Genomic DNA, 27324 nt, shown 5'->3' with positions numbered 1-27324 from the left:
GCAATCTGGATAACACTATACATTATTATATAACTACAGACCAATCTCAAATATTCCTTTCATGGGCAAGATCATTGAAAAGGTTATTTTCAATCAGCTCAACAAATTCTTAGACTTGAATGGTTACTTGGACAATTTCCTGTCTGGTTTCTGACTGCATCACAGCACAGAGACGGTGCTCATAAAGATACTTAAAGGTGCTGTAAGCAATTTCAGCCGTTCTACTTCCACGAGACTGAACTGTTGAATTAGCCACGCTCCCTCTTTCCAAAACACTGCACTCCAAAGATAACAAATTAGATTTATTGAGACCGACATCATGCAGAAATGGTTGTTTAAAACAACAGCAGCAAAATAGCGCCCTCAACAGACAAATGTTATGAACAGCATGGCTTAAAAATGGCAGTAAGCCTCAATAATTTGTTGCAACTACAATACTATGAAAATGATCAAAATGATTGACAGGTGAAAAGCGTCAATGTCCGCGGACACATTTTTGTTTGCTGTTGACGAAGTATACAGTTGTCATAGAGACCAGTGAGATATCTCAGGACACTTATTTAATTAATAAAAAAACAATTTTGCACACCTTTCCATGAAAAAAATCATGTACAGCACCTTTAATGATATTTGGCTAAATACTGATTTAGGCAAAATATCAGTGCTGAACATTCGGAAGCAACATGTTGATTTCACGTGTGATCATTTTGTAGCAAACACCCTAAAATGAAAAATGCCACTTTTTCCATATGAAAACACATTTAACAAATAGACGTCTGGACACATTTTTGTTTACTGTTTACAAAGTATACAGTTGTCACAGAGACCAGTGAGATATCTCAGGACACTTATTTAATTAATATATTTAAGGGAGTAGAAAATTGTTTTGCATACCTTTCCATGAAAAAAACCCACTTACAGCACCTTTAATGATATTCGGCTTAATACTGATTTAGGCAAAATATCAGTGCTGGTTTACCAGATCTCAGTGCTGCCTTTGAAACTGCTGACCACAACATTCTCCTAGACAGATTGGAAAACTGGGTTGGGCTCTTTGGGATGGTCTTCATCTGGTTCAGGTCATATCTAAAGAGAGGGGTTACTATGTGAACATAGGCAACTATATCTTACACCGCTTCTGTTCAACCTGTATATGCTCATTGTAGGGCAGATTATAAAAAAGAACCAAATTGCGTACCATAGCTATGCAGATGACACCCAGATTTTTTACACTGTATCATTTTATTTCAGTATTCTTTTTCTATTTTATTCATTTGAATAATTTGTACTCTTTTAAAATCTATTTTATTACTTTTTATTCTTATCTCTTGTTTTTAATTGGTTTTAACATTTATTTTATCTTGTATTTTCTTTATAATTTTTATGCAAAGCACTTTGAATTGCCATTGTGGATGAAAGGTGCTATATAAATAAACTTGCCTTGCCTTGCCTAATAAATTGCCTGACATGGTCTTCTGCTGTTGTAGCCCATCCACCTCAAGTTTTGACGTGTTGTGCATTCTGAGATGCTATACTGCTCACTACACTTGTACAGAGTGGTCATCTGATTTACCGTATTTCTGTCAGCTCGATCCAATCTGGCCATTTTCCGTTGACCTCTTTCATCAACAAGGCATTTCTGTCCACAGAACTGCTGCTCACTGGATGTTTTTTGCATATGGCACAACTCTGAGTAAACTATAGAGACTGTTGTGCGTGAAAATCCCAGGAGATCAGCAGTTACAGGAATACTTAAAGCAGCCTGTCTGGCACCAACAATCATGGCACGGCCGAAATCACTGAGATAATTTTTTTCCCCATTCTGATGGTTAATGTGAACATTAATTGAAGCTCCTGACCCGTCTGCATGATTTTATGCATTGTGCTGCTTCCACAAGATTGAATGATTAGATAATAGCATGAATAAGTAGGTGTACAGGTGTTTCTAATAAAGTGCTCAGTGAGTGTACATGCACTATCAGGGTTGTATTTTATGATATGGTAGTGCTGTATGATCCAATACTGTTTGCTCTCGTACTGCTTACTCTTAAATATAAACTTTCCCATAACCAGTACATACTTCTAGTGCGTAGTAGAAATATGGAAATTGGGATGCAGCCCTTCTGTTAGCCCTTCTGTCTGCTTATCAGTGCTAAGCCAAAGTATAGAGTAATTTATGGTGTACTCAGTGTACACCAATTACATTTGCTACAAATCACAGTCCTTAAGAAGATACAGAATGATGAGTCCCTTTCCAAATTTACTTGGTGAAATTCCAGTGAATAAACGTTTCGCTATTCATTACCGCTTAATTTTCATGGCTGCTTTGTTGACTGTTCTCTTACGTCATTTGTAAACTGAACAATTTGTTACACTTTGTATCCATGTGTTTGTGTATATTTGTTGTCAGTGTACCTCCTGATCTGGAGTCCTGAATGTTTACTGTGTTTCTGCCTGTACAGCACGAGAGAAACTAGTAAATGTCAGTGCTCTAGAGTTTCTGAGAGGCACAGCTCAGGTTTTAGCCTATAATGTGTGCATTGGAGCGTAGAGACTCAATTAAGACTAATTGTGGACTGAATCCAATCGGCTGAATGGAATGGACTGTCTATGTCTCTCAGCTGCTCTTCATTTTAAGTAAAGAACATTTATATGGAGCCACTATTTAGACTACAAAGAGGACATAGTGTACAAGTTCAGCCAGACTGATATGCTGCTATGTTAAAAGTGTTAGCAATAAAAAAGGGTTATACTTAGCTTTTTAAACACTGCTGTGGTTAACTGTTTCACAGGAAGTTTACTAGTCTCATCAAGATGAACAACAGTAAAGAAGCTTTAGTAATCAATTTAGTGTCCATTTATGTGTGAGATCATACTCATTTAATAGTCAGAGGGCTTTTTTGTTTAAATAATAATAATAAAAAAATAAATAAAATGTAAGAATAAGATTCAATGAATGAACTGTTTGAACATCCCAACCAGCCCAACATAGCAATATTGGCTCAGCCAATGGCGTGAGCTTGGGGAGGGACTATTTGTTTGTATTCAACCAATGGAAGATGGGGGGAATGTTTGGGAAACCTGTTTGAAAATAATACATGTTTTTGCAATTCCATTTGGTGACACTAGTGGTGCAGAAATTTCACACTTCACTTTTAAAGTCAGTTTGTTGCTTTTGTTGGATTTGGTTTGAAGCTGTTTCTGTATGTGTGTGTTTGCGTGTAAGACAAGTAACCGAATTATAACCCATTGAAACTGTCTTTTTCAGTGTATCTGGAGGCGAACTCTTTGACTTCCTGGCCCAGAAGGAGTCACTGAGTGAAGAGGAAGCCACAGAATTCATCAAACAGATTCTTAATGGAGTTCAACACCTGCATTCTAAGAACATTGCACATTTTGACCTGAAGGTACAAAAACAACTTATACTCAGACAGTTCTATAGATTGCTATATATGGTCAGGCTTGGGGGGTAACAGATTACTTGTAACGGCATTAGGTAATCAGGATACAAATATTAGGTAACTGTAATCTGTTTCAGTTACATAAAACCCATCATAATCAAATTACAGTTACATTTTCCAAAAATTGGGATTACTGTCAGGATTACAAGTTGTAATTTCTGACAAAAGAAATAGTGAATTTTCCTGACAGTGAAACAGACAGCTGTTTGTTTAGAGTGAGAAATGGTTTAGATGTGTGTTCTTTCTCATGACTCACTTGAGTCAGAAGCGCCTCCTACTGTCGCATGTGCAAATAACACCTGTCTCACATCAGCACTCTGCTCTAGAGGCAAACAGCTGCTTCATTGCGATGGCCACGGAAGAACATGCATTATTCGCTCTTTAAAAAAGAAAAGCGAAACAACATTAAAATTCAGTGGAATTTATGCCTTCCAGCTGTGAAGGTGCTCTCATTATCCAAGGACCTGAAAATTTGAAGGTGATAAGAGCCAGGCTAGCCTATAGCTAGGTTAGCTAAAATTAGTTACTATTAAAATGTGTTAAAATGAGTTAGCTTTAGTGCTCAAAGAAATCCGTGGCCCTCATCGTTTGGCGGGAGCAGGAATACCTGCCAATAATGACATGATTTGCGCATCATTGCTGGTTTGGAATAGAAATCCCCTGGTCTGCATGGCTGCAAACGCGAACTGTACTATATTAGCCAGGACGTCCTGTATGTTGTCCCGTTCCATATTGTAGCTGAAAAAATAACCCCTCCCCCAGGTGAACGATACTTTCATAATTTCAGATTTATTTTTTAATACAACAACAATACAAAAATCAACTGAAAAAATTGAAAATCTGCTATGACTGTCTCTCCTTTTTCACCTCTCATAATTTTGCATCCCTGATCATTATTAACAAATCCAAATTGTACACAAAAATACCAAATTAATTGAAAATGTGTTTTACGTTCTTAGGAAAGAAAGTTCAATGAAGAATTTATCTGATTTTGATAAATTATTGTTGAGAAAAGTTCAAATGTCTGGGTGAGGGAGATGTTCTGGCAAGTGTAACATGTTCAACACTTATAGTAATTAGGAATAAGTCACTGAAAATACACACTAAAAGTATAAATCTGTTTTGATCTATTCTTTAAAAATAGATTTTGTTTTCTTTTTGGAATCAAACCTTTTTTCCCCCTTTAAGATCCTCCTTAAACAGAAACCTAAACATAGAAATCAGCCATAAACTGTTAGCTGGTGATGTTTGACTTTGGATCATGAGCAAGCAGAGGAAAGACACTCATTTTATTTATGACAATAATAATGATGATGATGAAAATGATAACGTGTGATCTACCTATTTAATACAGTCTGAAGTTAATGAATATTGCAAATTACAATTGCCTATACACACTAACTGCAGTACATGATAGAATTACACTTTGCAGTGTTTTTTAATCTGAGGTATATGCTGCCAGTTTTAGTTTAATGTTAACCAAGACATACTGTAACTCAGTGCATCTGTTCTGATTATATTTGCTTCATGAGAAATTTTCTTTTTCTGTAGCAGACAGAGAACTCACCTGGTTTCTTTAAAAATACTGAGTTGTTCATTAACAGCTCATTTACTGTTTTCTTGGTAGGGTACTATGTCCAAGTTTCTTTCCTTAGATATAATAACAGCTACAGCAGTACTCATAATATTACTCAAACATGTTCTGTTTTCGTTCAAGGCATAATTTTTTTTTGAGTTTTAGAGATCATATTGATTTGATCTTGACTTTATTTACATATGTGCCCTTGTAGTAATACAAAAGTAATGAAAAAAATAATCTGATTACATTACTTCCATATTGCTGTAATTGGATTACATTGCCGATTACATTTATTGTTAAATAATCAGTAATCTGTAACGGATTACATTAAAAAAGTAACCCTCCCAACCCTGAATATGGTTTAATTGTGGAGGCAAGAAACAGCTACATTGGTTGCCATGGCAGCAGTTTCGCTCTTCTTAGCAAAAGTGAATGTGCCTTTTCAGAGGAAAAAATACTCTTTGTTGCATGGCAACACCTGTAAATTTGTATAGCAAAATAACTGTATTCACTTTTCTAAGACCTGTCACTGCACTATTTATAGGAAACACATAGGTGACCCCATTCTGTCACACTGAAACAAATCATAATCATAATCAGTATTTTTCAGGGCTGGGAAATTTAATTTCAAAAGTTGACTGTTTAACACATAAAAAAAAACTCTACAATTAATGCAGTATCACTTTTTTTTGTTTTTTTCTGAAACTTCGCTAATGCTTTTCCCCACTTCCTGTGGCTAAAACTGGCTGTAACGGGTAACGATGTGCAAGGAGGAGTCGGGAACAGGCTGAACAGTCAACAAATGTTTTAATGACATAAATCAACTTAAACACACAGACACACACACACAGTTGCCACGTGTGTCTCTCTCTCTCTTGAACTGGTGCCTCCGGCTCATCTTTATCCCCTCCCGGCTGATTAGAACAATTCAGGGCCAGGCATGCATCCTCACGGCCCGGCTACGCCCTCCTCCTCGTCACACTAGCTTACGTATATACATTTCCAGGCAGTACACGCTCGACTCGACTGCACATCCTAGTACAGAAGCTGATTGTGTGGAGCAGTGCATGCTTTTTCATTACGTTCAACGCATGTCCCGAGCATAATAAACACATGAGCAGATTTACTGTATGGAGAATGTAGACTTTACCCGCAAGCGGTGAGCCAGGTGTGGGAGAGATACGGGCAAACTGCTTTATATCTTTGCATTGCCCGAAAACGCTCACTCACTGTCATCTAAACCAGTGTCAAAAGCAAAAGTGTGCGAGAGAGACCCTGTTTGTGCACGACAGAGACTGAACGGCAGCCAGAGAAACTAATTGTTTTGAGATATTAAACTTCAGCAAATTTAACTTCAGCATTCAGTTTGTTTTATATCTGTATGTAAAGTATAGTGTCTAATAATGCATTGGCAATGTACACTTAAGTTTATCTTGCCAATAAAGCTTGATATAAATTGAATCTGCCCATTTGATCCTATTATTATAAAAATCTACTGAAAAACGGCAGAAGACTTTGCCCAACTTGAAATACAGCATGCCCACTGATTTTATGGCATGTAACTCTATTCACAAAACATTATACAAAATTAACATGTACATATTTAAATAATTAAAATATGTGAATGATGACTAACCAATTTCTTGTAATATCTTTGTGACAAATATATTTATGATTATGTTTTAATGTTTGTTTTTATGTATCATGTACCATGATTATTCATGATTAATCGCAGAAAACTGAGCAATAAATTTGTTAAAAATTTAATAGATTAACAGCCTTAGTATTTTTACTTGTTTAAATATTTTAAATATTTAAAAAGGATATCCTTATTTAAATTGTAAATATCCTTAAAACAAGATACTGTACATTTATTTGAGAAGCAAAATTGTATAACACAATAGGACTTGTTTTCAGAAAATATATCTTGAATTAAGTTTTTTCTTGTTTTAATCATAAACCTCACTAAAATTAATTAAAATAAAAATAAGAAAAAAAAACTGTTAAGAAAAATAAACATATAAAATAAAATTAACAAAAAAACAATTTAGACAAATAAATTTAATTCAACATATGTTTTCTAAAAGCAAGTCATAATATATTATGCAATGTTGCTTCTCATTTATCTCATTTTGAAGATGTTTATATGTATTTTTAACTGGAAAATAAGACAAAAATCGAAAAAATGTTCAATGCAATTATTTGAAAATATCTGTAACAACTTATAAAGAGTTATGTGTCTCTGGAGTCCTCATCCCTGCTGGTACGAGTCCAGATATTCTAACACCACGAGGTTAGCAGCGACACATGATGAGACATGTCACCCATGCTGTTCTTGGCGATAATCTTCATCCTGTTTTTCTAAGTGCTGCTCCCTGTAGCTGTACAAAGGCAGCCAGAATAACTGGATATAACACTCTCATTTCAATCAAAAAATGCTTAATGCTCAGTTGACAAACTGTGCAATGCCATTGCAATGGGCAATGATAGATGTGTCTTTTCACTTTAAGTATGTAGAGGCATTAATAAGGGAACAGAACAGGGGTTGAGCTTCCGTCGGAATTACATGAAAACACTTCATCAGCATGCAAAATGCTGAGGTGGAGGTTACATGGTCATAAACACACTGAAATGAATAGTGTTTCCTTGTACATGTTGTACATGTTTAAATAATTAAATGTTTATACATTTTTGATAATGTTTGAATATTTGGTCAAATTACATTGATACATTTTTGTCATTTTGCACATTATTGTCAACTAAAATATGCAATTTTTGTCAACTAAAATCATATACCATTTTTAGTTTTAAATTTACTAAAATGTATTAAAATGTCATGATGAAATTTAAAGAACATTTTCGTCAAAAGACAAAAATTATGACTAAAATAAAAAACTATATATGGGGTTGTGTACTGTTGATTGGGAAACTGCCACAAGTGCTACAGCTCAACATATGCACTAACAGCTTCAACTGTTTGCTTGTTTTTGACATAATTTGGGTGGCTGATCATGGTTGTATTGTTAATTTCTTTGGTTTTCAGCCTGAGAATATCATGCTGCTGGACAACAATGTTCAAATGCCGCGGATCAAGCTTATTGACTTCGGTTTGGCGCATAGGATCAAGGACGGAGTGGATTTCAAAGACATTTTTGGGACTCCAGAATTTGTTGGTAAGTCTATGAATGTACAAAAGAACATGATTTAAAAAGGCAAGTGAGTGATTCATTTTCATATTACTGGAAGGGCACTGATGTGTCAGATGCAGCTGAAATTCTCTACCTTCTTTGGACATTCTACATTGTTGTTTTGAACCAAATGGCAGTACAGGGATACTTCTAACTGGGTTTATTTTCAGCTCCAGAAATAGTCAACTATGAGCTGCTGGGATTAGAGGCGGACATGTGGTGAGAACTCTTAATCACATCACGCTTTGTACTTTACATACAGCAACATCAGTGCTTGGCAATGGCTTAACCATGTGTTCTCTTCCTTCCCTGTGTTTCCTTCAGGAGCATCGGAGTCATCACATACATCCTGTAAGTGTTAATGGAGGATTGGGGATTACTCCTCAGACTGGATTCATAGACATCTAGATATTCATAGGCATCCCATAGACTGCTAGATTGATAAATGCAATGGAATCAGTCAGAGATTACACAAGTTCACATGGTATACAAATTTGGCTCAAGCACGAGACTCAACTCATGCTCTAATTTAAACTTAATTTTTGGAAAGTTTATTACAGAGAAATGCATTGAATTTTTCTGTTTACATCTATTCTTCTACACAGTTTTCTGCAATTTATTCAGTCCAAACCACTTAACGACCCCATTCAAGCTTTGTTTTGTAGGTAATTTCGGTCTTAAGTGTGCAATCTATTTGTTCTTTTTAAAGAAATTTAAGATAATAATTTGGAAATAGAAAGTACGCTATTCAAAATCTAACCAACAGCGGTGATGTCACTGTAATATTTGCATACTGAATTACAATTGTTCTCTCTTATGTATAAAAGAATGCTCTGGGTTCAAAACAAGTTAAGCTCAATTAACAGCATTAATGGCATGCTGTTGATTTCCACAAAAAAATTATTTTCACTTTACAGGAAGACATTTTAAATGGAAGGGAATGGGGCCAGTCCATAAACGCTAAAATACACACTGTTTAAAAAGTATAGCAACAAGATGTAAACACTATACATGATAACATGATTTTGGTGTGATAAAATCCCGTACTAACATTATCAGTGTAAAGTTATATCCATTAATACAACTTATTTGCTATGATAACAAAACCCTGTTATCCCAGTAGTGTATACAGCTTTACACAAATAAGGTTAGTAAGCAATTTTCACAAAATATTTTATGGTAAACACATCCCAGATGTGTCTGACTTTCTTTCTTCTACTGAACACAAATTAGGATTTTTAGGAGAATATTTCAGCTCTGTACATCCAAGCAATGCAAGTGAATGGTAACCAGACCTCTGAAGCTCCAAAAAGCACATAAAGGCAGCATAAAAGTAATTAATAAGACTCCAGTGGTTAAATCCCTATTTTCTGAAGCGATATGATGGGTGTGGGTAAGAAACAGATCAATACTTATGTCCTTTTTTACTATAAATCTCCAATTTAACTTTCACATTGTTTCACATTTTAAATGCGAAAGTGATAGTGGAGATGGGGAACTATCTAGCTGTTTAAGGTTCACCTTCAAGGTAAAACATTGAAAGTAACTTTTATAGTCTGATTTGTTGTAGAGTGACTTTGTGATGTGTCAGCAATAGCCTCAATGACAAATAAGTGAACCAGAATACTGAATAGTGAATCAGCCATAATGTTACACCCATTGTCGGTGTCAACATAATTAAGGCACTTAACAGCTGTCTGATCTATAAGTGTATGTCTTTATTTTTTAAGGTTAAGTGGGGCATCACCGTTCCTGGGCGACTCCAAGCAGGAAACTCTGGCAAACATCTCAGCTGTGGACTATGAATTTGATGAGGAATTCTTCGGCAGCACCAGTGAACTAGCCAAAAGCTTCATCAGACAACTGCTGGTAAAAGATACAAGGTAAGAGGTAAAATCAAGAGAAAGAGCAAAAATAACAGTAAATTGTAAAACAGTGGTTCTCAGCTGGTCAGATTTTACATGTGCCAGCCTTTCCCAGCAAGAAAAAGTTTGTGCTGGGAATTTTCTCCCAATTTGGAATGCCCAATTCCCAATGTGCTTTTAAGTCCTTGTGGTCACATAGTGATTCACCTCAGTCTGGGTGGCAGAGGACAAATCCCAGTTGCCTCTGCGTCTGAGGCCATCAACCTGTGCATCTTATCATGTGGCTTGTTGAGCATGTTGCCATGGAGACATAGCATGTGTGGAGGCTTCATGCCATCCACCGCGGCAACCACACTCAACTCAATTCTCGCACTGAGAATGAACCACATTATAGTAACCATGAGGAGTTTACCCCATGTGACTCTACCCTCCCTAGCAACCAGGCCAATTTGGTTGCTTAGGAGACCTGGCTGGAGTCACTCAGCATGCCCTGGGATTCAAACTAGCGAGCTAGCAAACTCCAGGGATGGAAGCCAGCGTATTTTACCACTGAGCTACCCAGGTCCCCAGCACCAAAATTTTTAATCAAATGAATTACATGATGTGCCAATTAATTTTATTGAATTAATCGCAAATCAATATTTACTGTGAAATGCCCCCAATTACACAACTTTCCCATGTTGCCATTAGCCTTATTTGGCTAGCTTCCACCAAGTGAAAAAAAGACGCACAACCTTTGACGTCAACAATAAAAGATTTGGGAAGCATTTTCTCCTTTCCTTTTAAAAGTTAATAGCATATTTGTTTTGCTATCCTAACTATTTATAATTATGTGGTTAGTTGCATTTTTTTATTTGCATTTAGCATTGTTATTTGCCTTCTGTCCATAACCCTATTAAAACAGATCTGCCCATTTTTGGGTTGCAACAGTTGAGAAACACTGTTCTAAAGTCTTCAGCATGAGGCTCTTTTAAAAAAAAAAAAATTCCTCTTTAAATAATGGTTTGGTCTGAAAGCAATTTGTACATTTTTCAGTTTCGATTGAATTTGGTATCAAAAGCATTTCAAAAATTTTCTTTAATGGACCCTATTAGACAGGCTTGAGCGTGCAATGTTCACTACTGTCAAGTTAATATGTTCAGAGATACACTATATTGCCAAAAGTATTCGCTCATCTGCCTTTAGACGCATATGAACTTAAGTGACATCCCATTCTTAATCCATAGGGTTTAATATGACGTCGGCCCACCCTTTGCAGCTATAACAGCTTCAACTCTTCTGGGAAGGCTTTCCACAAGGTTTAGGAGTGTGTTTATGGGACTTTTTGACCATTCTTCCAGAAGCGCATTTGTGAGGTCAGACACTGATGTTGAATGAGAAGGCCTGGCTCGCAGTCTTCGCTCTAATTCATCCCAAAGGTGCTCTATCGGGTTGAGGTCAGGACTCTGTGTAGGCCAGTCAAGTTCTTCCACACCAAACTCGCTCATCCATGTCTTTATGGACCTTGCTTTGTGCACTGGTGCGCAGTCATGTTGGAACAGGAAGGGGCCATCCCCAAACTGTTCCCACAAAGTTGGGAGCATGGAATTGTCCAAAATCTCTTGGTATGCTGAAGCATTCAGAGTTCCTTTCACTGGAACTAAGGGGCCAAGCCCAGCACCTGAAAAACAACCCCACACCATAATCCCCCCTCCACCAAACTTCACAGTTGGCACAATGCAGTCAGACAAGTACCGTTCTCCTGGCAACCGCCAAATCCAGACTCGTCCATCAGATTGCCAGATGGAGAAGCGTGATTGGTCACTCCAGAGAACGCGTCTCCACTGCTCTAGAGTCCAGTGGCGGCGTGCTTTACACCACTGCATCCGACGCTTTGCATTGCACTTGGTGATGTATGGCTTGGATGCAGCTGCTCGGCCATGGAAACCCATTCCATGAAGCTCTCTACGCACTGTTCTTGAGCTAATCTGAAGGCCACATGAACTTTGGAGGTCTGTAGTGATTGACTCTGCAGAAAGTTGGCGACCTCTGCGCACTATGCGCCTCAGCATCCGCTGACCCCGCTCTGTCATTTTATGTGGCCTACCACTTCGTGGCTGAGTTGCTGTCATTCCCAATCGCTTCCACTTTGTTATAATACCACTGACAGTTGACTGTGGAATATTTAGTAGCGAGGAAATTTCACAACTGGACTTGTTGCACAGATGGCATCCTATCACAGTACCAGGCTGGAATTCACTGAGCTCCTGAGAGTGGCCCATTCTTTCACAAATGTTTGTAGAAGCAGTCTGCATGCCTAGGTGCTTCATTTTATACACCTGTGGCCATGGAAGGGATTGGAACACCTGAATTCAATTATTTGGATGGGTGAGCGAATACTTTTGGCAATATAGTGTATGTTTTAGATCTGTTACGGGTTAAGGTGACATCCCACAGATAAAGTGCTTATTAAGGCAAGAGTAGACTTGCCTGTCTTTAAAGGTGCTATATGGAAGATTGACAACAAGTGATTGAAATGAGTACTGCAGTCCAAATTCAAAATATTGGAGAGTTGTCTGCCCCGCCCCAGACTCGAAGCTCATGCGTGTTGCCAGAATGAGGACACGCAACATTTTAAAGGATTTCTGGGCTTTAAGCTGTCTCCATCTTCCAAAGGCATCACCAATATTTATCCTTGTTTTACTACGCCTCTGGTCATGGTGGTTTTTAGATGGATGGTGAGGCTTTTTAGGTCAGGTGGAATCTGTAATCTCTGATCCAGTTCGTTTGCTGGCTTCCATGGCTGCAGCATGCAGTGTTGTTTGCCTGCAAACTTGTTCAAATGTGGCAACCCGGCGGTGTCAAAATACTATTGGTGAGTGGGATTACACAGGCCAAAACATAAACAGAAATTCCGGCCCGGAATGGAAACTTCAAAGTAGAATAGACTGGCTCTAGCATTGTTATTGGAGAAGCCAGTATTTCAACTTAGCATGTTCCTAATTCTCTAATGACATATTATGGTCATTTTATGTAAAATTATTACATATAGCACCTTTAACTGAGCCAAAGTAAAGTCTCTTCTCATCTTCTTTATGTCTGTCAATCTCTCTTTTACTTTATCTTCATGTTGTTGTTCTGCATTTACTTTCATTTTGCTTACCAATGTTTTTGTTTTTCAGAAAGAGGCTTAAGATACAAGATGCACTCAACCACCCATGGATAAAGGTAAACACTTGGATTATGTCTGAAACCTGCACAATTGAAAACATGTTTATACAAGCTTGTGTGGCTTGTTTAAAATGAATGCTTATTACTGGTATTCTAAAGCTTGACAGCTTTCAACTTTGCTCTGCTGGGTGTACAGAGTGAACTGACCTCTGAATGGTAGTAGACGCATCATTAACTGGTTAACAACAAAACATAGGGTTGGAAAAACTTACTGTAAACATATCACGACACACCTTGAACTTACATATGAGTTACATTGTAATGATGCTGGCAATGATGAAGTCGATGGTGTAAAGAGCCCAAGTGCAATTTTATTTATGAACGTGAAAACCCTAACTATAAACATGAAACATAAATGTGACATGAACTTGACATGAACTTGACATGAACTTGACATGAACTTGACATGAACTTGACATGAACTTGACATGGCATATCAAACACATAATACCTAACAAAGGACAATGGAAGACATGAGGGCTTAAATACATGGACATGGGAGAACAAACCAATGAACAAACAGGACTCTAAACAAGATGATTAAACAATAAACCAATGAAAACAAGACACATGAACATGGAGGGAAAACAGGAATAACATAACTAGGGAACCACATGACATGAACAGAAAATAAACTTTCAAAATAAAAGACATGAAATACATGAACACGCACATTAAACATTACATTCATAACTGATATACCAATTAATCAGGGTCCAAAATGAACTTTAACACGTGCCAAAGGTGGGTGAATTGAGAAACTGTAACTGTACTGTATCTTGTTTTATAAAATTATTTATTGCATTATTTCATTATTTTATTTTCCATATGCAGAGCTGGATTGACGAAACATTCTTAAGAACTATTTTCTTGTTAATTTCTAACTAAAACATTTCTAACTAAAAAGTTACGAATATTTTGTATTCCCGAAAAAATTTACGTTCTTAGATTTTGTCTTAAGATTAAGAAAATATGTAAGAATTAAAATTCTTGAAAAATACAATTTAATTGTCGCAAAAAACATCTGAAAGTTAAGATAACCTCACAGTTATCTTAAATACCAAAAGGCAGACTTATGTTTAATGAATTGAATGGGTTGTTTCAAATGTGACGCGTTCTATCATGTTGAGTCGGAAGCTGCAATGGGCAGTTTATGTGATTGTAAACACGTTTTTGTAGATGTTATCACAAAATTCAAACAATAAATGTTTTGAAGCTTCTTAATGGGGTGATCAATCAAGAAACAAAATCATTAGAAAGCGGAAGCTGTCCTCTGCTGCCATTTCCCATGCCCGCCTCTATACTTTCCAACTACTTGATATAATTGTCAAGCTTCCCTAGAAGAACTTTTTCCTTACAGTAATTTCCTCAACAAGAACCTCCAACTCTTATCTACTGAAGTTTTTATTTTTTATTTTACTCCATGCCAAATGGTTACCAGCAATAAAGTCAACTTTGACGGTTGATGTGGTTAAACATCTCACACACTTTATAATTCCAAAAAATTACAGCAATGCTTGCCACTTAAAAGGTTATTAGATACGTTTATTGTTATGATTAAAGTGTTGAAGTAGCCTATTAAATTTGTTGTATTAGATAAGGCAACCTCATGAGCAGACTAGAAATAATCAGACAATGCCAAAGCCTGTGATTAAGAAAATTTGAGAACCTAACAATTTGAAGAATTGCCCATAAGAACGTTCTTAGGAATGTCTTATTTACCCGAAGAACTTTTGTAATTTTCTTAACATTTTTGTGAATCTGGTCCCAGGTCATTGTGTGTTGCTTACAGGATCATAAATGAGTCGCTCAGTGACACGGAGCCCTTTAGTGATTTCATTCATCCAGATTTTCCTGGCTCAACGCCAGGAATGTCACCACATCAAATTCTTAAGAAACAATACCGAAAACTTATTTTCCTAGACAAATATCTATTGGTGAATTTTCCACTGAGGTAAAGTTGTTTTAAGACATCATAGTCACTAAACTTGTCTTTTGTTGACTGCTTTTAACTTTTATTTGATCACACCATTTTATATGAACCATGTAACGAGACAGGTGAGAAATGAGGATCTAAATGCAGCTTTAAACAAAGTAACTCAATATAAAGACAACAAAAACACAGGGAACCAAGTACAGAGCATAACGAACACATGCAAAGACTGACAAACTAGCCAGGGGAAACAAGGGCTTAAATACACAAGGAACACCTGGGGAAACAATCAGGGAGACCCAAACATGAAAATAAACTACAAAGGACTTCAAAATATACAGGAAACAGGAATGGGGAACCAAACAAGAATTTCAAAATAAAAGTCTAAGTACAAAAACAGAGAATACATGACAAACCATGCGTTAAGCTGCAACATGGTTAATAACATGGTCCAAGTGGTTAATAGCTTCATATTGTCTTTTTCACCTGGTGGGTGTTATTTTTGGACTGTGCATTTAAGTAAAAGATAACTTTAACAAGAGTTAGTTTTAGTCATTTAATCTGTGGCCTCAAACCTACGGCCAAATCACAGCCATATTGATAAATGGCACATAAGCTTGTTCAGTGATGTTGCTTAAAAAGCATACAATTATCAGGAAGTTTTGTTTTTAGAATCGAAATGACAAGGACATTTGTAAATTGAATGGCATAATTTTTCAGTCAATCAAATGTAAACTCAACCAACCTGAAATCACAAAACATCTTTTAACTCACAGTATTGTGTCATGTTTGTGCCGTTTGGACACAAAACTTGCTCGTGAACGACTAGATGCTCGTTTGCATGCAGTTCATCATCATGGAAGCAATAGCATGTTAGGAGAACAAGTTCCATTAATTGATTGGATTGAAGAGAAGGCTGATGGTGAGTTGTGCTGTGGTTCCCACCCTAACACCATTGTCCTTCTTAACTGAGACCATCACTAACTCCACTTCCTGCCTGGGTCCACTATTGACCTATGTGTGAGTTGCGTGCTTTGAAACAGTGAATTAGCCTCTTACTCACTCTTTCTCCCAATCTCTCTATGCAAAGTCCCACAAATGGGCAGAGGACAACAGCACCACCCAAGAGGCCCAGACAAGAGTGGAATCATGGCAGCTGAAGACTAAGCGTCTAAAAGAGTACACCATTCAGTCCCACTCCAGCATGCCACCCAACAACACATATGTCAACTTTGAACGTTTCGCCAATGTGTTGGAGGACATCTCGCTAATGGAGATGGGTCTTGAGGGCATGGCTAAGAAGCGTGAATCCCTTCAAGAAGACATTGAAACTCTTCTTTCCATCTACAGCGAGAAGGAAACCTGGTACAAAGAGGAAAACGAGAGCATACGGCAGGAGCTCTCTCAGGTGCGTTACGAGTTCCGTAAAGCTGAGGTGTTGAGAAAAGGCCTCCAGGAGGACTTGAGGACAGCCGACACCAGCTTAGCCAGCGTCAGTTGTCGATACCAGATGAGGGAAGCCCATCTGAGCTCTCTCAGACGGGAGCTGAACGCTGAACTCCACAGGTTGCAGGATGTTTTTGGATCACTAAAGGGAGAAGCTGGGCACAGGGGTGTGGGTTCAATCTCAGGACTGAACAATGAGGTGAATGAAGCCCTGAAAGAGCTGCTGAGCAGGGCCTGTGGGTTGGAGCAATGTCCTGGAGCACAGCCAGACATCTCAGAGTCTGGTTAATGGAGATTAGACAGCATTTGTAATGCACTGGGATTGGGAGTATTGCATGCTGTTAAATGCAATTTTTTGTGGTCTAGTACAGTTTCCTACTTTGTAAAAAGTGATAACCTGCAATTGTTAGCTTCCGGAATACCTTTGCACACCAGAGGTGATGCGATAATGTGAAATGAATCACTGATGAATGGCCCTTTCACATTAAAATCAAGACAAATGATCACCATTAACACATACATGCCTTTACAATAGGTGGTGCTAATCAAAGAGCAATTTTACCCTGGTATAGTAGGTGGCACTTCCAGCTGGTCTGCCCTTTGCCCATCACAGATGAGAAGAAGAAGAATTACTTGACAAGCTTGCAAAACAACCATGTCTGAGTTTCACTTAAAAAAGTGTATGCCCTTCCCTCGCTAACTTCACTCTGTCTTATTGACTTGGATGTACAGTACGTCATGGAGCATACATGTGTGTAGGCAGGCTCCCTCAGTCAAAATTGAGGGGTTGAGGGTCTGTCCGCAGAAACTTCCCTTACCCAGTGAACGAAGTAGAACGGTCTTAAAAAATGGCGATGAGGATTCCCCCGAGGGGAAGTGCTTACGGAAGTTAGCGAGTACATGTTTAAAGTGAAGTGGAATGCAACCCATGATATCACAACTAATTTCTTTATCTAGCAGATGGAAAAAAGAAAACAGATTTCTCTACAAGCTGCTGCAGCAATGACGAGTTTGTTGTTGATTTACTCAAAGGAAAAAGAAAACATTCAAGGCACTTTCACAAACTATTTCGGTTCAACTACTGAACAAGTTGACTGACAGTATTATCATGTAGACACAGTCTGCTATAAATCTCAACCATCAGTACCCATCTTCAGTCTGACCCATTATTAGAAACTTTAATACTGCTAACAACAGGGGGCCTGGGTAGCTCAGCGAGTAAAGACGCTGACAACCACCCCTGGAGTCATGAGTTCGAATCTATGGCATGCTGAGTGATTCCAGCCATGTCTCCTAAGCAACCAAATTGGCCCTGTTGCTAGGGAGGATAGAGTCACATGGGGTAACCTCCTTGTGGTCGCTATAATGTGGTTCTCGCTCTCGGTGGGGCGTGTGATGTGTTGTGCCTGGATGCCATGGAGAATAGCGTGAAGCCTTCACACGCACTATGTCTCCACAGTAACACGCTCAACAAGCCACGTGATAAGATGCGCAGATTGACGGTCTCAAACATGCAGGCAACTGAGATTCGTCCACCATCACCCGGATTGAGTCACTACACCACCACGAGGACTTAGAGGGCATTTGGGCATTCTAAATTGTGGAGAAAAGGGGAGAAAATCAAAAAGAAAAAAAATACTGCTAACAACAGCACTGCTTAAATGACTCAATTTCACAGCAAGAAACCACCATGTTTTTTTGTATACAAAGGCACACAGAGTGCACTGTTACTCACAGCAATAGTATTAATATTATTAATATTTGCCGAAGAGGCCAACAGTAGGGTTATGTTCAGTGATATTGAAATAAAACAAACAATATTTAATTCCTGGGCCAAGAGAAAAAAAACATTGACACACTCACCATAAAAAAACCTCACTTTGTGGATGTGCGAATGTTCGCTTCAAATGTGAATGGCTTCCTAGGAATCCATTGTTATTATTAACAATGTTAATCGCGTTGATAAATCACTGCAAAAATTCACGGTTGGTGTGCAAAGGGCTTTAAGGAGCTATTTTTTAATTGATCAAACCAATAACACTTTTTTGTTGATGTAACCCAATGTATTTAGATTTATTTGGAGGTGTTAAATAATATTTTTGACTCAAACTAGTTAGATGATACAACATGAAGCACATTTGTTTAGGTTAACATTTGTGTGTGTGTGTGTGTGTAATTACAAGGGAATCTCTTTCAGATTATTTAATTTTCCAGATTTTCCAAATGTATTTCAAATTAACTGTATTTCAAATTCATTGATTTGTACATTTGGCATAAACCTTTAACATTTCTACCCATATTTTGTGAAGTGAATATAGTAAATTAACTAATAGTTTTAATTTAACATTAATTTAAATTGTAATATTTATTTTCTAAGTATGTAAGTACTTCAATCGTAAAGCACTTTTTAAGGCAGACATTTAAACAAATCAGAATTTAACAAGATCTTGTCATTTTTATTTAAGATTTCTTCATTGTGGTAAAATACTGACCAAACATCCATAAGTCACTTTTTTTATCGTAAGAGTGACCAGTTTAAAAATGATGAACATCAACAGCAAAATTCAGTGCTTATTTTGATTTCATTTCTCTATCATCTTTATGCATGTTTTGTTTACAGATGCCATAAATTGAAACAGTATTTCATAGAGTTTTCTTTCTTTGACATGAAATGCAATATTTATTTACTTTATACTTGATATTTTTTGTTATAATGTAATTTTTTGTGATATACACCAATCAGCCACAACATTAAAACTACCTACCTAATATTATGTAGGTCCCCCTCGTGCCGCCAAAACAGCGCCAAACCGCATCTCAGAATAGCATTCTGAGAAGATATTCTTCTCACCACAAGTGTACAGAGTGGTTATCTGAGTTACTGTAGACTTTGTCAGTTCGAACCAGTCTGGCCATTCTCTGTTGACCTCCCTCATCAACAAGGCGTTTCCTTCCGCAGAACTGCCGCTGACTGGATGGTTTTTGTTTTGGTACCATTCAGAGTAAGTTCTAGAGAATGATGAGTGTGAAAATCCCAGGAGATCAGCAGTTACAGAAATACTCAAACCAGCCCGTCTGGCACCAACAATCATGCCACAGTCCAAATCACTGAGATCACATTTTCCCCATTCTGATGGTTGATGTGAACATTAACTGAAGCTCCTGAGCCATATCTGCATGATTTTATGCACTGCACTGCTGCCACAAGATTGGCTGATTAGATAATCGAATGGATGATTGTTGGTGCCAGAAGGGCTGGTTTGAGACACACAACAGTCTCTAGAAATTACTCAAAATGGTGCCAGAAACAAAGAACATCCAGTGATCCATTTCTGTGGATGGAAATGCCTTGTTGATATGGCCAGACTGGTTTGAACTGACAAAGTCTTCGGTAACTCAGAAAACCGCTCTGTACAATTGTGGTGAAAAGAATATCATCTCAGAATGCTATTCTGAGTTGCGGGTTGGTGCTGTTTTGGCAGCACGAAGGGGACCTACACAATATTAGGCAGGTGGTTTTAATGTTGTGGCTGATCGGTGTAGATCAGTTTTATTAAATGTGCATGTGTTATCATATGCATAGCTGTCATTTGTGAAACTGTTTGACATTTTCTTTGTTTCCTCATCATTTCTCAGTCAACATGCTGCTTGATGTAAACAGTTACGTTTTTTTATTTCTACATTGAATAAAGCACCGGAATGATGATTATATACCTCATACTGATTATTAGTCTACAGCTGGCTGTGTTGTATTAGGATACAAGAGCAGAAGTGTACTAGAGAGTGAGAGAAGTGTACTGAATTGTATTTCTTAGAAATTGTGCAATCGCGTTCTATTCACAATGATTAGTGGTGCTTGTGGTTCGAACCAGCCCCTTACCTCAAGTATAATCTTTCTTGTATAATTCATTCCACATCATGTCATGAAAATGATAGAAAACTCATGTGGCTTATTGAAAAGTGTACTATTACTTCTCTAAGCAATCAGACTTAAAATTTTTGCCTGGCGAATGATAAAACAGTGAAAAAATCCCATCGACTTACATTAAAGGAGGGACCTAAACCATATCTAGGGACCAGAATATCATAGACAGTTGGGCTCTTTTGACTTGGCCCAGTAGGCAACCACCTAGCAATGCACTAAAAATTTCCCTAGCATCGCACAGGCAAGCACCACTTACATTTTCTTCAGAAAATGAACATCAAAATGAACATTTTTCTTCAGAAAATGTAAAAATGTTGTATTGTGTATGTTATGTGACTGCTTTTCCCAACCGATTTTCCTTAATAGTAAATGGACTTCAGAAGAACGATGGTCATATTTAAATTTCTTCTAGATATCACCTCTCATCTCACTGGTTAATTAGACTGTCATCATTTCCACTGATTCATTGGCATGTATTTAATTGAACTGATTGTCACAATGTGGCCATTTTTCCTTTAGCCCGTAAATCCCAGACAAGCCCTGGTGCGAAGACAATCTGTGGTCAACATTGAGAATTTCAGGAGACTGTACGCCCGGAGAAGATGGAAGGTAAGAGTCTACATACTGCATTATCATCTAAGTGCTAAATGTGTCATTCTCAGGGGACATTTGTGTGCTATGAGTGCATGAACAAACATGTTTTTATAAAATCATTTTAAATGTTTTTTTGTTGTTGTTTTTTTTTAGGAATCATCCATTGAAAAACCTATATTTGTTGACCATTAATGTGAATATTTGGGAGGAGGTTTCCTCCTATAGTGGTCCCTCAATGTCTGGCTGATATGGCCCTGGTACATTGGGCTTGAGCTGGGAAAATATGATTTCTTGAAAGTTAATTTGTGATCTTTTCAAAAGAAATTCTAAAAGCAGAATTCTTAAAAATTTCTAGTACAAATGGCAGTTTCCTGTGAATGACCCAAATATTGACATATTTTCACCATCTCCGGTGCTCTAAAAGTTAATTGAAACTGAATTTTCTATCTGCTCTCCAATAGCTTTCTTTCAGAATCGTAACCCTTTGCAACCACTTAACACGCATGATGAAGAAAGGTCACTCCAAGCAACAGGTAATGCGCCCCACTCAATACTCTGCCCAGCCTCTGTTAAAGGTTTCCATTATAGATAATTGTCAGTCTATAGTCTGTGAAAGGACAAGCCATGTCATCAAAGAGTACTGCCCGTTAAATTACGAGAGTACCTCTGAGATCTTACCCAAGCAAGATCAAGGGACCACTGTTTTAGTTTACACTAAACAGTGGAGTTGCATTTCCATAAAATGTAACAGCAAATTTCCCCAAAATGCCTCAAATATGAAGTCAATATCTCATAGGAGACAAAAATGGTGAATGAGATCTCTTTAATTTCTCATTTGTTTCTCCAACATTTAAATGAGATTAAATGAATTTGGATAGACATATTTTTAAAGGGATAGTTCTCCCAAAAATGAAAATTCAGTCATTGTTTACTCACCCCTGTGTTGTTATAACCCTATATAACTTTCTTCTATTTTTCTTAAGTCAAAGGGAGAAATTATGAAAAAATTTTGTGCTCAGTGATGCTATACAATGGCAGTTTATGGTGAATACCTCTTCATGTTTCAAAAGAACGCAAAAGTATCATTCAGAAGTCTAATAAATTATTCCATGAGACTCCTGATTGTTATGAAAGCATATGATAAGGTTTGGTAAGAAATCTAACGTATTATGTAGTGAAACCAGTTGACGCAGGTGACTGACCATTGATCTCCTGTGCATGTTCATGAAGGGCATGAGAGCAACAGTTCGCGCAGCCCCCTCGCGACATAGTTTTCAAGCAAAAACTAATTTTGTTCATCTAAAAACAGGTCCACCACAGCGATAGTGACAACAGAACACAACACAGCTGCACAAAAAATAGAAAACAGAACTTACTAAACATGTCTGAAGAGTTTGTAGTCAGAGAATTGATACATTTCTATGCCCAGCCTTATTTTTTTTAAACGTAGTACTCGAAAATCAAACAAAAACATAGAGGAGGCTACAAGCAGCCACACCGTGCCCTAACCTGACAGCGAATGACACACAATAAAAGGGATATTTTCTGTGGTAATCAGAGTTTTTGTCCTAACCAGCTGTGATGAGCAACAGTAAGTACATTATAGCAATCACTTTTTTTCTATTTTTGGCATTGTGGGGGTAACTCTATCCGCTGTGAACTGGCGCTGGTCCAAAAACTTTCTCAACAGTATATTAAAGCCAGCATCTTATGAGCCAGTTAAAACCTACTTGATCAAGAATGTTACACCTACTGAATGCTTTTGCAGTGGTCTGCAGCAGGGCTGCGTGAACTGTTGCTCTCGTGCCCTATCATGAATGTGCACAGGAGATCAGCGGTCGGTCAACAATTTCACTATATAAAACATTAGATTTGGGTTTGTTTCTCATCAAACCTTATCGAATGCTTTCAGAACATTCATGAGTCTCATTTGAATATTTTATTAGACTTCTGAATTATACTTTGCATTCTTTTGAAGCTTGAAGAGTTAGTCACCATAAACTGCCATTATATGACATAACTGAGCACAAATTTTCTCACAATTTCTCCCGTAGTGTTAAGAAAAAGAAAGAAAGTCATAAAGGGTTATAACCACAATGGGGTGGGTAAACAATGACTGAATTTTCATTTCATTTTAAGTCTCCTGCTTCTTACTGTGTCCAGTGTTGGGTTACTTAAAAATTAGTAATACACTACAAATGACTAATTATGTTACAATTACAATTGTTATCAGATTACTTTACTAATTACCTCATTGAAAAGTAATCACATTACTAATTACTTTAACTTTAAGTTACTTTCTAAAACTTTTCCACTCAATAAATTCAAAAGAATGTCTATATTTCTTTCTTGTTTATTGTTACACACAAGTCATACACAACACCTCACATTTCTCCTTCACAATGACTCGTTACAGGGCCATAATTCATGTATTCTACATAAATAATATGTTAGAAATAAGCATAACACTATAATGTACTTAAAAGTAATCAATTGAAAGTCAGTAACTGTAATCTGATTACAAGTATTTAAAATATAATGTATTATACTACCTTTTTGTTTTACTAAAAAAGTAATTAGATTACAGGAAATAATTACTTTGTAATTGGATTACACCCAACACTGCATGTGTCTCCTTGAGAGTTCCTAAGGAATCTTAATAACGTCACAAAATTTGCTTAGATATTCCAAGATACCAAAGTCTGCAATCAAAAGTCTAGAGATTTGTGAATGTGATCTCAAACATTTCTTATGAAATTCCCCGTTAATTTTAATTTTTGTCTATTTTATTACTCCAAAGGAATTTTAGGAGAAACATCTGAGAGATACGGTAGTTGATACCTCAGTGTAACCTAACTTAGAACTTTCCTTTGGGCTGAGAGAGACATTTTGGTATCTGTTCAGTTATGTTTCACAGCATTGCAGGAATTCATAAACATCTGTACATCTCTGTTGTGGTTTACAGGATAAACCCAAGATGGGCTACGTAGGGGGCACGGTGGCCATGTTTGAGAGAGAGTGTGAGAGTGATCAAGAGGAAGAAGTGATGCTGAGGAGACCCAGAACCAGAAAGAGGAGCAGCACTTCCTGAAACTCCTTTTTGCTCCTCCCTCCGACCGCATTATGAGCTTCACAGGTGCATGCTGGTTTTGAGGTGAACCAGTGGCATGTGTGCTTTTTTTCAAATGCACACATTTTGTTTTGTTTTAGAAAGGCCGTTGAGGCATTGGTAATGTGTATGTGGGTTGTTTATCTTCATAAAGATGCAATTATTATGCGCGAGTCACCGCGTCTCTACACACGATGCAATAAGTGCAATTGTGGCAAATATACTTAGACAGAAAAAAATACTTACATGTTTTAAAGCCGTATGTTAATGTATTAATGTACATAACAGAATGGGAAAGAGGTTACTGGATATACATTTGACCAGTGGCTGATGTTTTGAAGTGTGCCTGAACACTTTTGTATTCCTGTATTTGAACTTCAAATTTAATTTGTCTTTCAAAAGCTGTATAACTGATACGTGACTGATATAGCCAACAGTTTAATTTTTATTCTGTATATGATATACGTTTTTTTATTGTCATTTAAAAATTTCGTTGACGAGTCAGTGCAAAATGGATTGGGTTTGTCTGTCCAGTTTGAAACATTCTCAGTGTATTTGCTCTTAAGTGTCTTAAAATGTAAGTCAGTGACGATGAATCGTTATCTTTGCGCTTTAGACAGTAATGATGGTGACGTTCAAACCTGTCTACATGAGATGTCCTGTATCAGAGGATGTCATTCCTTTTTTAGTGACACTTTATATCAAGATCAGGGCATTAGAAAGGCAGAAGTTTATGGAGATCAGGGCAGTAATAATGCTACCTCGTGGCTTGTGTTGGAGGCAGAGGAACGTTTTTAATTGTGCTTTTCTTAAATGTTTTCAGTTAAAGTTATTACTTGAAAGTTTAGTAATAACAATATAGAGAAACAGGTTTATTTGTTTGTTTTCCACTCCCTCCATCTAATGGCAGACAAGGGAAATTTCAGGAAACCTACAGTGGCAAGAAAAAATATGTGAACCCTTTGGAATTAGCTGGTTTTCTGCATTAATTGGTCATACCATGTGATCTCATCTTCATCAAAGTCACGAGTATAGACAAACAAAATGTGCTTACCCCTCATGTACTGTTCGGTAATTTTTTTAATCAATTTTCTTTTTTCAATAAAACTGGTTTCTTTTATCTGACGGGTACGAGACTTGGTGACTTTTCGTCCATTTGATATCTGAACACACACAAAGAAATTGGAGTTGATTCGATCAGTCTAAGTGGTAGAAAAAAAAAAGTTACACTTGTACTGTTCCCGATCAAAAGTGACCGCCATAGGAAATGAATGGGAAACACAAAAAAATCACAGATTTTTTTATTTAATTTATTATATAAAATCTAAAAAAACAGCCACAATGCAGAACACATACACACATTCATCTGGTTACAACCACGGATAAATTAGGTTATTACTTGTTGTTCTGCTCATTTCAGTTATGCAAAAACGGACAAAAATGACCTAAAAAAAATCAAACAAAAAGCTAAACTTTGACAAAAGTAGTCTTTGATAATGTTGAAATATATATCTAAATGCAGAACATGTGACAAAATCTAGAAATCATCATCTCTTCAACCAGGGATGAATAAGTAGCTCTCTGCAGCCATCTAGTGTTTATACTTGTAATTCCATCTGTTTTTTTGTTTGTTTTTTTTACATGGACAGCACAGTTTGATTCTTGAGATTTTAAGCTTTCAAACTGTATATAATTTATGAGGATTGGTTCAGTATTTGAGAAAATATTCATAATAAAAATAAAAAAAGTAAATTTTCAAGCTCAAGGTCATATAGGTAAATAATGCCCCCCCCCCCCCCCATGCACAACTTTAGTACTTTTACATTATTTAATTTAGAGTTGTTACATTTCTTTCATAACAATTAAAATAATTACACGTTTATTGTTTCTGGTTACTTTTGACCAGGAACAAGTGCATAAGGGTTAAGCTAACAACATACAAACAATTATAATCTTTCATATCTTTACTGAGCACATACCATTAAACATTTAAAGTGCTGTGGAAAAAATAAGTGAACCTTTGGATTTAATAACTAGTCGATCCTCCTTTGGCAGCAATAACCTTAACCAAGCGTTTACAGTAGCTGCGGATTAGACCTGCACAACTGTTCAGAAGGAATTTTGGACCATTCTTCCTTACAGAACTGCTTTAACTCAGCCTTATTCTTAGGATGTCTGGTGTGAACGGCTCTCCTGAGGTCATTCCACAGCATATTGGTTTAAGGTCTGGGCTCTGACTGGGCCACTCCAAAAGGTGGATTTTCTTTTTTTGAAGCCATTCTGTAGTTGAATTTACTTCAATGTTTAGAGTCATTGTCCTGCTGCATCACCCAAGTTCTACTGAGCTTCAGCTGGCGCACAACCACCCTGACATTATCCTGTAAGATATCTGGATAAACATGGGAATTAATTTTTCCCTTGATGATGGCAAGCGGTCCAGGCCCCAAAGCAGCAAAGCAGCAACAAATCACTTACTTCATTGCTGGCATGATGTTTTCATGTTGTTTTTTTACACCATTTGCTGCGTGTTCTTCCCAAAAAATTAAACCTTAGTTTCATCAGTCCACAAAAATGTTTCCCAGTAGCATTGTGGAGTGTCAAAGGGGTCTTTATCAAACTTCAGGCGGGCAGCAATGTTTTTGTTGGAAAGCAGCGGCTTCCTTCGTGGTGTGCTGCCATGTTAACCAGTTCCAGTGATTCCTTAAATCTTTTGCGTTCACTCTAGGGATCTTTTTTTACCTCATTGAGCATTCTGCAGTGTGCCCTTCGAGTCATCTTCGCTGGACGGCCACTTCCAGGGAGAGTAGCCACAGTACTAAATCATCTCCATTTATAGGCAATTTGTCAAACTGTGGACAGATGAATATCTAAATTCATCCAGATAACTTTGTAACCCTTTCCAGCTTTATGCAAAGCAACAATTCTTGATTGCAAGGCATGGTCAATGTCAGCAGATGCTTCTTGTAAAAAGCAAACTCAAAATGTTTGAGTGCTTTTTTAATTCAGAGTAGCTC

The 27324-nt window shown here is 37.2% G+C and overlaps 1 protein-coding gene across 1 annotated transcript in view; it reads left to right on the top strand.

The window, feature by feature from the left end:
* Positions 1 to 25430, top strand: part of LOC127435874 (death-associated protein kinase 2-like) — a 48757-nt gene extending 23327 nt beyond the window's left edge. The window contains exons 4-12 of the mRNA XM_051689617.1: positions 3269 to 3407; positions 8084 to 8213; positions 8399 to 8447; positions 8553 to 8579; positions 9959 to 10111; positions 13255 to 13300; positions 21127 to 21216; positions 21663 to 21734; positions 24167 to 25430. Of these exons, the coding sequence (XP_051545577.1) occupies positions 3269 to 3407; positions 8084 to 8213; positions 8399 to 8447; positions 8553 to 8579; positions 9959 to 10111; positions 13255 to 13300; positions 21127 to 21216; positions 21663 to 21734; positions 24167 to 24292 (832 nt within the window). The 3' untranslated portion in view covers positions 24293 to 25430. The remainder of the gene's footprint in view (positions 1 to 3268; positions 3408 to 8083; positions 8214 to 8398; positions 8448 to 8552; positions 8580 to 9958; positions 10112 to 13254; positions 13301 to 21126; positions 21217 to 21662; positions 21735 to 24166) is intronic.
* Positions 25431 to 27324: the final 1894 nt, after the last annotated feature.

Source organism: Myxocyprinus asiaticus, chromosome 46, assembly GCF_019703515.2.
Source record: "Myxocyprinus asiaticus isolate MX2 ecotype Aquarium Trade chromosome 46, UBuf_Myxa_2, whole genome shotgun sequence".
Classification (NCBI taxonomy): Eukaryota; Metazoa; Chordata; class Actinopteri; order Cypriniformes; family Catostomidae; genus Myxocyprinus; species Myxocyprinus asiaticus.
Note: the sequence above shows the minus strand (reverse complement) of the source record. Positions and strands in the feature narration are given on the sequence as shown.